Raw genomic sequence first — 16,095 nt, 5'->3', positions numbered from 1 at the left:
TCTCTACTGGGAGGAGTAGGAGTGTTCCAGTAATAATTCTCACTCTTCATATGCACTTTCAACGCTTGTTCTCTATTGGGACAAGTATGAACGTTCCAGTAGTTATCTTCAGTCCCCCAACCGTGTCTCCCGCTCTCTGTTTCCTTCGAATCTTGGGGCGAACGCCAGCAGGGCAAATCGGCCAGGACTGGACCCTCATTTGACTGAACATTTGTTGAATGTAAGGTTGGATTCTCAGTGGTTCTCCTTTGCTCTGCACGCTCTGTTGTGCCACCAGGTAATTAGTGTTGGCATGGTTTATGGACTCCCAAGTCCACAGGGGTTCAGTCACACCACCACTTCCTACTTGGTCACTCTTCTGATACTGTGCCAGTTACTCAGCTTCTCTCACCTTAAGGTTTCCTGAGTGCCACACTCTAGTTTCCTCCCAGCATAGGACCCTGTGCATCTCCGTTTCATCCAGCTTTGCTCCCACCGCTGATTTGAAACTCCCGGGCTTCTCTCCTCCCCACGTCTCTGCCTCTCAGATTTACGACACTGCCGTGGGACTTCCCCGGTGCAGCGTCAAAGACCTTCTTTGTTTATTTGTTCACTTGTAGAGCACACCTAACCTAAAGATATCTGGGCGCATTCCTTGAGAGATTACAGTATTGTTACAAACGTGAAAGACATTACATTACATTAGTGATACAGCAGAGACATTCCTGATCCAGGAAATTCATGACAGTAAAGGTACAATTGAAAACAAAGGACGACATTACCGGTCATGTGCAAAGAGCCAAGTTTTCACATTTTTTCTGAAGGTCCAAAAGGATGGTTCTGCTCGTAGAGAGGGTGGCATAGAATTCCAAAGTTTAGCAGCTAGTACAGGGAAGCGGTTAGCCCTACTTTTTGTAGTTTAAATCTAGGGATCTTTAGCAGGTGTGCATGTGTAGACCGGGTAGCTCTATTAGTTGGATTTTTTTGTAAATTTATTAGCTATATATTTTGGGGCTGTATTTGAGAGGCACTTGTGTGTCAGAGATAGTGTTTTGAAGGCAGTTCTATCCAAGATTGGGAGCCAGTGGACATTTCATGTTGCTGACGTAATGTGGTGTTGGCTCTCGGTATATTGAGTGCCGCTCTTAAGGCATTATTTTGTAGCACCTGTCGTTTTTTCACATTGCGGCTATTCGTGCCTACATACAGGACCTTACAATCATCAAGCCTAGATAATATGAGTGCTCTGGCCAGGGTAATGCAACTGTCTGATGAGAGGAAAGGTCTACAGGCATGGATTAGTTTTGATGTGTGGCTGCTGCTGATGCCGTTGCATTAACTTGTCGAGTAAGGGTGTAAGGGTAAGAGTTGAGTCAAGGTAGATACCTAAAGTTTTCACTTCTTTTGAAACTTCGATAGTGATGCTGTCGATATTAAAGGATTTGAATTGGTTGTCTAGTTTGTTTGGTTTGTTCTGCGATCCAATAAGGAGTAACTCTGTTTTATCGTCATTGAGACAAAGGGCGTAGATAGCCATCCACAGTTGTATGGCTTGGTCCATTTCATCGAGTAGTTTGGAGTCGGTATCTTAGGAGCCTGTAATGGGAAAGAGGATTTGGGTGTCATCTGCATAGTTTGTGTAGGTGACACCCAAGTCATCCAAGTGGTCAAAAAGAGGCTTAGTGAATATGTTATACAATGTAGTGGAAACACAAGAGCCCTGCAGTACTCCGCAACATACTGGGGCAGGTTCAGCAGATGCAGTCGGGGCAAATACACTCATTGTTCTGTTAGAGAGGACGGACTGCATCCATAGAGATGCATTGGTGGAGAAGTGGACCGCCGTGGTCAGGTGCTTGCACTGGACTTTATGATTGACCAAGTCAAAGGCCGCTGATAGAAGTAGAAGGAGCAGCGCCAGGTTACCATTATCTTTAAGTTCATCAATTTGGATGTTTAAATCTAAGTCCTGATTCAGTACTGTGACCTGGTATGAAACCTGATTGGCGAAGGCCCAGAAGATTGTTGCATTCTAAGTGGCTTTGAATTTGCAAGTACACTACTCTGTCCAATATTTTGAGTAGGAATGCATTATGATGTGGCCAGTGTCCTCGTGCGGGCAAGCTGACAGAAAGTGCGAGTGCAGTGATGTTATAGGGTTCTAGTGTTGGCGGTTGAGATCAGTACTGCCCGGATGGGATGCTGGTGCCCTCGCACAAGATTTATTCCTGTTACCTGAATAAATACACATGAACCTACCAAGGCTGTTGTACCACCACACATCCTTCCTATTTCTAACAGAATGGTACAGTTGTTATAGGCCTATAATTGGTCGGGATGTTAGGGTCTAAGGTAGGTTTTTTGAGTAATGGGAGGACCCAAGCATCTTTCCGGTTGGTTGGGAGAATGCTTGTTTCGAAGGAGGCGTTTGTTATGGACGCGATGAAGGGAGTGAGCTCCTCCACCGCATATTTAATGACGGAAGCTGGACAGATGTTGCCTTGACATCTGGATGATTTGAGACTAAAGAATATTTTATTTACTTCCATTACAGAAACATGGGTGGCGTGAAGGGGTTTGTAAGGGAATCCCTTGGCACTATAAATTGGATATCGAGTGGCAAACTACGTTTCTTTAGTTCAATTTTTGTTTGTAGAAGTGCAATTTTGTCCAACAGGACTTTTTGAATGTTGGTGCACCAAGTAGGTGCAAGATTCTTGTGGTGGCACAAGGGATTCTAGTTCCCAGAGTATTTATAAAAAAAAGGTAGCAGGCGCTCCTCTCCAGAAAGAACATGGCATGATAACCTGTTCTGAAATGAGAGTTTGCAGCACACGCTTTTTGCTCACTGTACCTTTCACAGATGGGAAATATCTATTTGCATATCACATGGGCAGTCCAGCACCGAAATGCTATGGCAATTCCTCTCCGGAGTATGGTGAACGATTCTTTTGTGACAGAATTAGCGTTCATAATTCTTTCGTTGTAAGTGGCACTTTTAGTTTGGATGATGGCGACTTTATAGTTGTTAGAGGCCATGGTGAACTTTTCTTTGTTCAAGACCATTGTTTTTTTCCCAATTTGCTTCTTCTGTTTTTTAGTACTACGCAAGGTTTTGAGGTTGGTAGTGTACCAGGTGTTTAGATGTGCGCACAACTCAGCTTTGTGAATTTTTAAGTGTGCTACTTTATCTACAGCCTGAAGTAAGGTTTGATTATACAGCTCTACCAGTGATGAAGGGTCCATATTGGTGTGGCTGTGGTAGTTAGTGATAGGGTGCAATAATGGCAGTAAACTATCTGCTGTAATGTTACATTCGTTTCTAGAGAATGCTGATGGGGCTTAGATAGAGCAAGAGTGTAAGCAAGGGTTGTCCTGGATGGTAAAGAAATGAACGTCGGACCAGGCGCAGGGTGAGTTAGAGAGAATCTTAGTGTTGCAGTTTGGGTCTACTAGCCAGTCCAAGGTTCTACCTTTGCTGTGTGTAGGGTTAGTTATTGGGTGCGAGAAGCCCAGTTCAGTTATAGTATTGGCTAGGGCTGAAGCGTTGTCATCATTGGCGTCATTGAAGCCTAGGTTTAAGTCAGCCAACATCATCATTTGGCAGCCTGGTCTGGTGTTCTATGCAAGGAGTTGTGTAATATCTTCCTCAAATGAGGAAGTGGGACCTGGTGGTCTGTAGATGAGGTGGATAGTCAATGTGCGAGATGCCGTAATCCTTGGTTCGGGAGTGCTCTTAATCCAAGTTGTTTTTTTGCAATGAAGGCAACTCCTCCACCTCTAGAGGCTTATCTGTCTGTTCTGAAAATAGTGTAGTTATGGAGATAATGAGAGATACATTATGCATGTAGACAAGTAATGCATGGAAAATAATGAGAGAAAAGTAATGCACACGATACACGCACTGCCTTGAATGTATGAAACCAATACATGGGAAGAAAGAGGAGTCATTCATCAGATGAAATATTTTGAGATTTATGGAAAATAAAAGTACCAGTACACGACAAACTGGAATTGAATTACAAAAAAGAAAAAAGATTTGTTATCAATTTTGTCTATGATGGGAGCGCACTCTGCGTAAGTGCCATTTCAAGAAAATGTAGTTTTCAGGAATGGCCAGTGAGAGAGCTGGACCTGCTGCTGAATGGAGCCAGTTTTCCAAGATTGCTAAGAAGTCCAGATCGTTGGTCACAATAAGGTCAGGAGCGACCTTGCATTAATAAGGGCATCCTTGATTAAGGAGGCAGCCGAGTTAGACGTGACTGCTAAAAGTTTATTACATGTGGAGGCACGAGTGTGTGTTAGGTTGGAGGCAAGTCTAGTCAAGTTTTGTGTCGGCAGCAGAGGTTGGGTATTGGATACGGTGCACGTGGTTGGTTGAGGGACTGTCCCTCAAAATCATAGGCCTGCAGAGATCTTTTGGATTTGAAGGATCATACTTGAGATTGTGATTCTGAATGCTGTAACTGCAAACTTTGAGGGGGTTGTGGAGTTACCTTTTTGACCTAGTAGGATTGTCCTTTGAATTTGATCTTTTGGTGTTATGGGTTCGCAGCAGCTGTACACTTGAGTCGGGATCCCAGTCTAGAGTTCCTAGTGTTAACAGGACATGATTGATTAGATGTGGGACAAGTGGCATATAGAAAGATCCATTGGTTCGCCATGAGTGGGCAAGAGGTATTTAGTGTAGACTCTAGTGTTTTATTTTAGTTGTAGTATTGAAATACTGAGGTGCAGGGAGGAATTTTGTGGACATTATAGAGTGTATTTATGGTAATGAGGTAGACATCGTTAGCGTTACATGGTGGGTATTGTCCGTATATTGGTGGCGGCCAGTACTACCATTAGGTTTGATGTTTGGGATTTCCATTTCCTACAGTGGTCTACCCATCAGTAGGTAAGGCGTATAGTCACCTGGTCAGTGGTTATTGTGTAGAGGACGTGCACAAAAGGGCACATTACAGGCAATACTGACGAGATCTCGAATGGAGCAGTTGAAGCATAAAGCAGCAATAATTAGCAGCAAACATACTTTGCAAGTCTTTTAACACTAGAGGATGACTCTAGTAGGGTATATGATTAGTAGGCGAACCAAATGTTTTACTAAAAACGAGCAAGTAATAGCAAGACCTGTGGTCAGGTGAAAGGCAGTGATTAGCAAACTCGTTAAGTAAAAGTCAAAATGTTCAAAGTAGTGTTCAAGGTTAAATACATGTTGCACTCAATGTGTCTTCCTAGGAATAGGCTGGCGAGTGATCAAGTGTTCCTCATGTGTGAGGCTTTGGCTGTAGGGAGTAGATTATTTGCGTGACCCTGTAGATGCCGTAAGGTTAACACGGCCGGTGTTCCTTCTCAATAGAAAGGGTCGTTGCTACACGACATGTACAGACAGGGGCCTTCTAATCAGGGCCTTCCAAGCAGGGCCCGGTTTCCGCCTTTCGGCGGCCTGCAAATGGCTCAAATAGAGCTTGGGAACCCGTTGCTAGGCAACGGAGATGAACAATGAAGCGCAGGCTGCATGACGACAAGCCGCTGATGCGCCAGCCATTTTAGAGTATTTGAAAACACAAGGTTTTCGCAGGTTCTTTCACAGAGCTCAGTCAGCTGCTCCACGTGGTTTAGGCAGAAGGGAGAGGTGCATCCAGGGGGGATAATGCTGTATTCTTCATTAAAAGTGGGCATCCATGCAGAGATTTCATCAGCTGGTAGATCGGTGAGGGGATTACGTCTCGCCCTTTTATTCTTACCAGTGATTGCTGAACAAGGCTGCTCCTGCAGCTGCAAGGGTGGTGGGGCTCCTGCCCTCGCCGTGGAGATTGTTCTACTTGTACTCTGTATTGCTCCAGTGGTTTTCTCTATCTCAGTACCACATAAGTATTTATTTTCAGATTCATTCAAAAGGTTCTATGTGACAATAACAAATATCAGTTTATTTGAGTTTTATTCTAGCAGATGTTACTAGCGATGGGCTATAGTTGGGTTGGTTAGGGAGTCCTGTCCCAAAGGGGGGTGGGGGGAGGGGAGTCTCTCCCAGTGATGTCCTGCTTGCCTCTACCCCTAGGGTGGGTATTGCGTAGCGGGCTCACCTCCCTAGCCTCACAGGGAAAGGCTCCCTCCCTGGGGAAAAGTGACAGTCCTGCGATTCACCACAGCTGTCAGATGAGGATCGGAAGGAAAGTTTCAATATGTGATGTATGCTCATAGGGTAGCATGTACAAATTAGGACTCCCGTAGATGTCAGGAAATATTTGAATATTATAATTGGAATTAATTTCATTGCAGGATTTATCAAGTACTGGCTTATCTTCTGGAAGCAACAGAGGAGTAGAACGTTTACATGGGGCAATTAAAGGTTTAAATGTTTAGCAAGGGAAGACAGTACAAGTGTTCCAGTGGCATTTGGGTGAACACCTTTTTAGGTAATGTGGTAGTGAGGGATAAGGTTGGTGGCCTGATGAGAAAGGTTATCTCAATAGTCAGAGTTGGTACATAGAAGCACTGATGGGCCTCCCTCAGCCTTTTAATATGTTAAATAGTTAACATTTGCATAAAAGGACCATGGACAACAATTGAAAAAGTAGAAAACAAAAGTATAAAAGATCGATTCTTCAGGTGGACTACAGAAATACTACTTTGAAGGTCGTTAAAGCTTAGTTTCTCTTTTCTTCCTCTCTTTTAGCTTGGCCTAGATTACAATATGTGAGAAATCATTTTGTCTGTAGTCCTTGGACTCGTCTTTGCCCTCTTGCACCACTGTGTCTCTGTACTTGGAGTAAAACTCATGGCATGCAGGTCTGTGGGTTCTCTAAGGATTATCAGCACCACTGTACTACAGGAAGAGGTTTTGAATGATAAATCACAAAATTCAGTTCTCCAAGTTCCATGTAATCCAGCCTTCCTGGTTCCCGTTAGCTTGTTAGTGTTACTTTGCTAAGGTATTGGAGAATTAGAACCTCAGCACCAAACGTACAATCTTTCTGCTTGTCGGTTTTGGTTGTCAAAGCCACTGCAAAGGGATGAACGATGAATCGGCTCACAAAGTATTGCATTTAGCACTTCTCATTCCCTTTTTTGTCCGGGCTTGTGGTTTATGAACAGGATTTATTGGAGCCACAATCTCCCAGCTTTCCCCTGGTTCTCCTTCATCAGCAACCTGTGCTAGGATCAGGAATTGGTATAAGCACAACTCTCAACTGTTTAGTTTGTTTCCATTCGTTAGCATCACTGCGCTATGCTCTCAACATATAACGTTTCTGGGTTCTCTTTCACTTACTAGCGCTAAACTTTGGAGTGTTAAAACCACAACTCCCAGCATGCAATGACTGCTGGTTCTTGTATTCCATCTTCCGAACCTTGCAAGTTATGGAACGTGGAAGGCTCGGGAGATCGGAGTATGGTGGTTGAGAGTGGCGGAGGGAGCCAGCTGCCTGCACTGTCTCTGCAGGACCTAATAAAGGAAACTAAATCTTACTGGCTCACCCTCATTCTTTCAGTGGCGATGAGGATGGGAAACCATTTTAGCCCAAGAAAAAAAAAATCACGTTTTGAACATCAAACGTTATTTGAGAGGTCACAAGAACTGCAAGAGCGAGTGGAATGTTTTTTCACAGCATTGAGCGCCCTAAACCATACTTTTGAGTTTGGGGGGGTTGGCCAACTCACTGATCAGGGACCAATTAGTATGTTGTACCAACAATAGTTGGGTGCAGGAAAAACTAAAAGATTTGCCTCTAGAACAAGCCATGGAAGTGGCAAGGAGTATGGAACAGACGGCTCGCTATATAAAAAGCATGAAGTTTGCTAAACAAATTCAAGAGGTGTCAGCAATCAGGCAGCCAAGAAAGACAAATGACAAGAATTAAAGTGTTTTAAATGCAGTAGCAACCTACACCTCGCAGCCAGTTTGTTTCTCCTGCAAGGAACGTGAACGTTTTGCCCGAGTGTGCCGAGAAGCTTCCCCATGGACGTAGGGGGTGCCTCCCAGACCAAGAGGAAGCATTAACAAGTATGGTTCATGTAATGGCACAAAGTAAGCATGTCCTGGATATTAGTGCAGTGACCAGGTCAAGAAAGCCCAACTGATGATTTCATAATGAATGCAAAGGTCGTCACTATGAAGGTAAACAGTTGTTCTCCATGGACAATCATTTCAGTTGAAACATTGTGAAGTGTGGTGACTGATTCTGAAGTGTGGTCATGCCCGTTTGGTCCACCAGAAGAAACCAACATTGATTCTTCCTTTTGTTATGCAAATCAAGCCAAGCAGTGGGTCCTTGCCACACAACAACCATGGGACTCCATGACTATTCCAAACTTCCAAGGAGTATCATAAAACCAGGCTCAAGGAACTTTTATAGTATGCCACAGAACAAAGAGGCAGAGTTTTTATGTTCTTTAAAATGTTCTCTGCAATTACAACCCATGAATTGTAAAATTGGTTCAATAAGCAAACAGTCAAAACTGAATTATCAAACCTCCGAGCACAGTGAGCAGATTCACTCGGCCTGGCATTCATTTCATCCACCAGTTGCATGGAGTGATTTTCCACTTACAAGAGGGTGGTGGCAGCAAGAACACAGGAATAGACTTAAGGTTCAAAGGGCAGCAGAGACTGATCTATGACAAAAAGGTATTGGCATTGTCAACATGTCTCCCATATCTACAAGGAACCACATCCACAAGAAGGACCCAGGACTGGTGTAGATTACGTGAACAATATCATCCTGTGCCATTCAACATGTGATGCCACATTCCAGCATGACGAATATCCCCAATCCATCTGCTTGACAACTCCCTCACTACTCCCCTCAGAGTTAGCCACAGGATCCCAGGGTTACCTGCTGTCCCTGAACAGACACCCAACAGGCATTATGAACACCCTTGTACACAAGAACAGGACAGAATATAGATACACTGTAACCCAGGCTAAAAATCCAGGTCGCTCAGATAAATGATATAAGAATCTCTAACATAAATGTGTCTTGAAACTTCTTCTGGAATGTGAGGCTCTGGACTTCACATTTTCTTCATAATCGATATTCTAGATAGATCATCGAAGTTTGCGTTCTTGGTGATGGCACAATGTTCCACCATGAACGTGTACCCTGGTAAGGCCAAATTGCATCAGAGACGTTCCCCACTCCCCTCAACCAGAGTATAGGAATGTCAATGGACGGTGGTCTGTCTCCACACCAAAGGATGTGCCATACTGGCCCAGCTGCAGCTTTTTCAGCTGCTTGACAACCATATGGCCCTCCCTCTCTGTTACCAAACACCTTTGCTTTCTAGGCTGGATCATCAGCCAGAAGTACACTATATGTGGTCAGATCTCTTAGAATCCCCAATCACTGCATGGTCCTAATCTCACACACTGTCTACTTTTGAAGCACATCAAGATCTTTGTATGAAATGCAGGATAATCATTTGATGCCCCCCCACCCGCCAATGTCAGCTTTGAGTCATGACACCACAAAGCCACAAAATATCATCTGCCAATGCCTATAAAAGAGCAGTTTGACAGATCAAACATCGTTACCTTTTCCATGTTCAGCAGAGGAAACAGCTCTTGCACTCTCTCTGGGTCAATAAGATACTGAGGTGTTGGATGCCAGCCGGCCCGTGCCATTTGGTATCGCAGCTCATCCACTCGTGTGGGGGTAGAAGCAATTCGAATACTGCCTGGCTGATGAAATCCAACAGCCTAAAAAATAGAAAGCAGAGCAACATTATTTATAGGGACTAGACATTGGAAGCAAAAAAAGGTGTGCTATTATATACACCCCAACTGTCTTATAAACAGATGGGGACATTGATAAAATTTAACAGGTTACCCAAAAACTCACAACTTCATACAGAAGACCTGCAGATTTGCACCTTGGAATCTGAACCCATTTAATTGTATGCTTACTTGCATACACCTCTGTTATCCATCACAACACTTCGTTGGGCATGGCGTTTAAACAATTTGTATGCCATGTCCTGTAATAATTTGCTTGTCCAGAGGAGGCCTCCTAAATGTCCACCATTTTCACCTGGCTTAAAGTGAAGAAAGCCAACATGTTCTAGAACTTCCTTCAGCTGAATTGATCAACAAATATCTTCTTGATGTTTAGCCCGAGATATCACTTGAAGATCATTTAAAAATCTACTAGGTTGATTGCTTGAAAAAGACTATTTGGAGAGAAGGAACATCGTCCACAGCATGCAATTTAAGGCACTCTGGTCCTCATTAATAAGGCAGAATCACCAGAAGTAATTCCCCAGATTTCCACAATGTGCTGCAAATCTACCCAATTACCAATAGTAGAAGTGCTAATTCACAGTCACATAGGTTTCCATTGGGGATTTGGAGCATATACTGGTAGCGAATCCGCCATTTATAAATACTCATTTGTTTGGACATATTGGACTGTCAGGAAGTAATCAGTGTGGCCGGTGGAGAGTTATGCCTTTTTCAAATATTCATACGGACTCTGGTTGGTAAGGTGAGTCATGATGTTCCATTCAATATCCTGCAGTGGTCTAGTCGTTTCATGCCATGAACTGCTTATGGTTGCTCTTTTCTGGTTTCAGAATGGAGGTTCGCTGTGTCACAAGACTAGCTGAGTTCATTTCAGCACCTTGACGCCCCCTCCTTTTATTCTCTCCTAGTCCCTCTCTCTCCTTGTCTCCTGGTCACTGGTCCTGGCTCCCACCTCTTCGCTGAAGATCTGTTGCATGTGCTTGCAGTTCCTCATCTTTCTAGTCTCCTTCTCCAGTTCTTTGAATTCTCAGTTTTTGTCTTCTGTTGCTCTCAGAGGGCTGCCACTCTACCGTCTTCCATGGCTCTACTACGAGTGTACTACTGCAAAGTGCGCTAACTATCAAAGGATTGTCCCCCTCTCCCCCAATTCAGGTTTTTTTCCTTGCACCAGGGCGATTCCCAAGTTGTCATACCGGTTTCTGTTTGTTCTTCCTATGAGTGAAGGGTGAGATGGTGACTACGGATAGGGGCCAGCCTTACCGCTACACTTCGATGGACAGAGGAGTTAGGTAAGGTCCCCCTCTGATATAGACAGCCAAGTGTGGGAGGATTTTCTTCCACTTTCCCTCCCAACTCAGAAAGTGGTGATGTGTTAAAAGTATCAGTATTATGGGTATGGTCTCTCTCACCACCCTACTAGGAAAGAGTCTGTCTTTTTCTCAAGTCCCTCTATGGCAGATCAATACCCTGTCTGACGTAGACATTATGCAACTATGATTGTAGTGCACTACCTTTGATAAGCTGAGCATAGTCTGCTGCAACTCTTAACTTCAGTCGCATTGTCCGTCACTTTACTCTTCTGTGGTCTGAAGTGTGGAATGCTCAATCAACTGACATCGGATTGTACGTTTTTCCCATAACCTAGTGAAGAGAAACTCGTTTTTTTCCTAATCGATGAAGATGCTCTCCACTCCAGTCAACTATCTTGCATGCTAAAAGTCTAAGAATAACTAAACCTTAATTCTTCCTTTGCCAGCATTAAAAGGAGGTATTTGTTATCCCACTAAAATCCGGCAAACCTTTCACCCTAAATATGCATATATTGTTCAGGTTGTCAAAACATTCCCCTGCTGACTGAAGCATAGCCTTGACACTTTCTTCCACAATCTTCTGTTTTTTCTAACATGCGTCTCCTCCCTCGCTTCTTAGCAGCTATACCGAGTTTACTCAACTTCACGCTGACAGTTGTGCATCTCCCTCCCCATGTGCCATGTCCGTTACTCATCAAGCAACTATAGCCATTCTTTAAGACCTCAGCACTGTTTCTTGCACTTCTCTCCCAATACTTCTAAATTGTTTCCTTTTTTTTTTGCTTTCTTCTTATTCTTCTCTATTCCTCATCTATCATGTTCTGCCCTATTTCATCACTTCATTCCATTCCCCATCCGGTTACTCCCAAACTTCTAACTCTGACAATGTGATTCACCACCCCTTGTCAGATCTTTCCTCCTCAATCAACGTTGCCTTTTGGAATAGACTGGAAATCTATTGAGTTTTCCCCGTGCAGGTTTGGATCCTGCCGACTACGAGTAACTTGGGTGCTTTCAAACATCATTTTCTTGATGTATTTGCACCTTACAAATGCCCAATAAATAAATAAAAATAAATAGATGCTCACTAATTTTGTAAGAATGCTCACTCCATTGTAGACCTCTTTCTTTATTTTCATCTCTACATCCTTTGCTTTTAACACAAACCTGTCTTACCCCTTTTAATTCGGTTAGTCCTGCTGCCCTCTCCTATACCCTCTAATTTCTGTTCTCATACCCCTGGGTTTTGGTCCTCATATTTGATCCCAGTCCCTAATCTTCCTAATGTTCTGCCCATCACTTTTGAATATCACTGCTCATTCTTTAGTAAACCCCAACCAGTTGGGGCACACCCCCCAGCCTGGTCACCACCTCCTGTGAGTATCACAATGCCCTCCTCTCTTCTTCTCCCCTCAGATACTCCTCTGGTTCTTCTTGGGGATTTCAACTTCCATCTTTCTTCTACTCATTCTGCTTTCCCCCTCATCTATTCTTGACTTGTATCATCTTTTTGAATATCCCTAGTCCTCAACACATTTCCAGCTCTTCCCTGGATGTAATCTTCTCTACGGCCCATTTTACTTCTTCCATTTCTGCTTTACCACTTTACTCATCTGAACATGTTCTCCTCTTTTCTCCCTTACTCTCCCCAGTCCCGCCTCTACAGTTATCTACCGCTTTCCTATTTTGCAATCTTTGCTCCTTTCATGCCTTGACCTTTTTATGCTTTCCTTTAGTTTAATTCTTCCATCAATTGATATATTCTCTTCTCCTTCATCTGACTTGGCTGCTTCTGCTCTATTGGGTACTCTTTTTTTTCCATGGCAAATTCACCACATAGTCAATAATCTACTTGTCGGGTAGGTTGGTAACCGTCTTGAATGGCAGTCAGCAAAGCAGCATACACAATCCACAGGACAGGACATGAATTCCCCTTCCAGAGGCAAATTTTCTTGGGTTTACATGGTTTATATACGGTCAACTCACACAAGTCTTGGTCATGCATTTTACAATGCAACAATGTTTCAGGCGGTTTCAACCTTGACTGCATGATTTTCAGAATATAATCAACAAGCATCAGTAGGGTTCTCACATTATGATGAGTAAACTTTGAAAGTCTATGTTTTTACTAGGACTTCAGTTCTCACAGCTCAGGCAGTGCCTGGTACGCCTAATGTTGCTAATTCGATGGGCTGACGCAGTCTCACCTGTCGAGGCAATGATTGAAAACGTACTTGTCTGTGCCAAACGGGAAATTCATACGATGCAAGCAGACTGAGATGAGCAGCTTCTTGCAGCTTATCTGAGGTATGTTCCGGTGAGGACATGCGCACAATGACATGGATTGATGCAGTTCTAGGCAATAAGGCACAATTTAACATGGCAGCCACAGGTGGCGTAACTTTCACAAAAACGGATCAGGGTCGTACATAAATGGAGTCTATGAATCTACTTTTTCCACCACACTTTATATCCTCCTTCATCCTTTTCACCCTCCCAGAAGCCATCTCAGCCTTGGCTGAATGCCTCTCACCATCTCTCTGGCCCGTAATAGGATGTGGCTAAACGCTGCTGGCTCAAAGCACAATCTGCTGCCGACTGTTCCCCTGCATATTTCCCACTACTCATGGCTCTACTACTTTTTCCTAAAAGCAACAATAGTTTAATCTCTCTTCGCACTCTTGTCGTCCACTCCAAACTTTGAACCATATTCTCTCCCCTCCTGCCCCGGATTCTGCAATCCTTTCCCCCCCTTACTGCACCCAGCTTTGCAGATTACTTCTCTTCAAATGTTTCTCTGTTCTTCCATTGGTTGTAATCATCCAGGTCTACTCCTAGCTTTTCACCTCCCTCTTCCACTTTAAAGTCTACATTTTTTCTTCTCCGATTCAGATGTTGCTTCCTTTCTTGCCAAGGATCATCCTACTGCTGCATCTCCCGATTCCTCTCCTCTTGTTTAATTCCTACAGTCTATCCTCTTTTCCCTACGTACCTTACTGCACTCTTCACCTCTTCTTTCTGCTGCAATCTTTCTTTTCATTTTCAAGCATGCTTCCACCTTGCCCATACATAAGAAGTATTTTCTCGATCCTTCTCCGCCTGCAAATGTTCACCTCATTTCACCATTTCCTTTTCTTTCAAAGCCTCGTGAGAGTATGGTCTATTCCCACGTCCCTATCCATGTCAATATGAAAGCACTTCTCCCTCCTTGCCAATCAAAATTTTGTCTACATAACTCCTTGCAGTCTCCAACTCTCTTCTGACTGCCTGCTCCTCTAAACGGCCTCCACTACTAGTACTTCTGGATCGGTCTGCAGTCTTTGACACGGTCGACCATTCTGTTCTTGGGTCTTCTCTTCATCATCTTGGTTTCCGAGGATCTGTCTTGAGTTGGTTTCAGTTCTATCTTTTTTGCTGCACTTTCTTGGTTTCTTGGGCTGATCGCTCTTCTTCTGCCTACCGCTTTCCTTATGTCATACCACAAGGTTCAGTCCTGGGCCTCTTGCTATTCTCCATTGATGCTATTCCTCTAGCTTCTATTGTCTCTCCATTCAGATTTTCCCCACCATCTGTAGGTGATCTTTGTTCTTTTCTACCCTCTCTGATCCTCTTCAACCTACTCTCTCCTCTTGTCTTCTTCCAATCCAATCACAGATGTCTGTCGACTAACTGCACTTGAATCCCCCTAAGATTGAGGTTCTTTTCCCCTGCCTCAGCTATTCCCATGTTCTTTTCCCCTGCTGCCATTTCCTTTCCTCCATCAGATATCATTTTCTTCCACCGCCCGTTATCTAGTGTGATCCTTGGCTCTTCTTTCTTTCTCCTTGGACATTTCTACTATCTCAAGCTTTTGCCGCTTTTAACTGTTTAACATTTGGAAGGCCTGTCATTTTACTTTCCATGCTACAAAGACAATTCTTGCTCTCTTGTTTTCTCTAGTCTGTTTTAGCCTTCTTGTTGGTCTTACAGTAACCACTTTTCCCTCCATCTATAATTATTTTATCCTCCCATTTCCCCTGCCCTACTTTCTCTTCATTGGCTTTCCTTTGACTCACATTTACTGTTCCATTTTCTGAGTGATGTTTTTAAGTGCTTCTAAGGCCTACCCCACCCCCTGTCTTTCTTCCATTGTATCCTACACTTCTACTCATCCGCTTTGCTCGCAGTCTCAATTTCCTCCTCTATCTGTCCCTCGTGCCCACTGTACTTCGTGCTCTTTACTTGCACCATAGCACTGGAATGTCCTCCCTCACTCTCCGCTCAATGTTCGACCCCAACCCCCTCTTTAGAGCCTGCCTCACAGATCAACTCCTCTCCATTCATTGACTTACCAGTGATTTGTTTTACATATTTGTGTTCCGTTTGTCAAGCATTTTGTCCTAAAGCACTATATAAATACAATAAAATAAAAAATTGACAGTATATATTTACAGTGTGGAAATGGCAGTCTCCACGTGTAGAACCCCTGCCCCTCCGACAGTCTTCCCTTGTGTTTCACACGCATGTCACTTGAGTTTGCTGTGCAGATTTTTGCATTCTTTATTCTACTAATGTATGTGTGACAGTTCATTTCTGCCAAATGTATTTTTCGCCTTGCACAGTATGTGGCAGTTTATTTTCTTTTCCCTGCCTATGAATTTACACAGACTCGCCCCGGACTACAGATTGTGTTAATGTTTGTTTTATCAGTACATACATGTTTCCCAGAATTTTATTTCGGTTTATGACAAGCCCTGACTGCATTTCCTGTGCTTGTGGTTTATTTCTGCCAAGTGCTCGAGTGTTCTCCTTTGTATTTTATCCATGGCAGAAGCCTGAGCACTGTAGCCTGAACCTCCTTGCCTTTTGTTACTTCTTGCTGGAATCTGCATTTGGTTATTGCATTGATGTTTCTATGTACTTGATATCAACATTGCCTGCTCACTGAGTTTTGTACTTTTATCTTTGTAGTTGCTCATCTCCTGGCCCACTAGACATTGCCCACCTTGTACCCTGTGTTCCTGCACTGTATGGATGGCAGACATTGCATCTTTAATATGTGTGGATATGTGACCATGCCTTTCT

The 16,095-nt window shown here is 43.6% G+C and overlaps 1 protein-coding gene across 1 annotated transcript in view; it reads right to left on the bottom strand.

Annotated features, from left to right (window-relative positions):
* DMGDH (dimethylglycine dehydrogenase) overlaps positions 1-16,095 on the bottom strand; it is an 834,031-nt gene that overhangs the window by 678,355 nt on the left and 139,581 nt on the right. The window contains exon 4 of the mRNA XM_069627418.1: positions 9,515-9,679. Within this exon, the coding sequence (XP_069483519.1) occupies positions 9,515-9,679 (165 nt within the window). The remainder of the gene's footprint in view (positions 1-9,514; positions 9,680-16,095) is intronic.

This window comes from Ambystoma mexicanum, chromosome 6p (assembly GCF_040938575.1).
Source record: "Ambystoma mexicanum isolate Mex_15411 chromosome 6p, UKY_AmexF1_1, whole genome shotgun sequence".
Lineage (NCBI taxonomy): Eukaryota > Metazoa > Chordata > Amphibia > Caudata > Ambystomatidae > Ambystoma > Ambystoma mexicanum.
The sequence above is the reverse complement of the archived record's forward strand: the minus strand, read 5'-3'. Positions and strand labels throughout refer to the sequence as shown.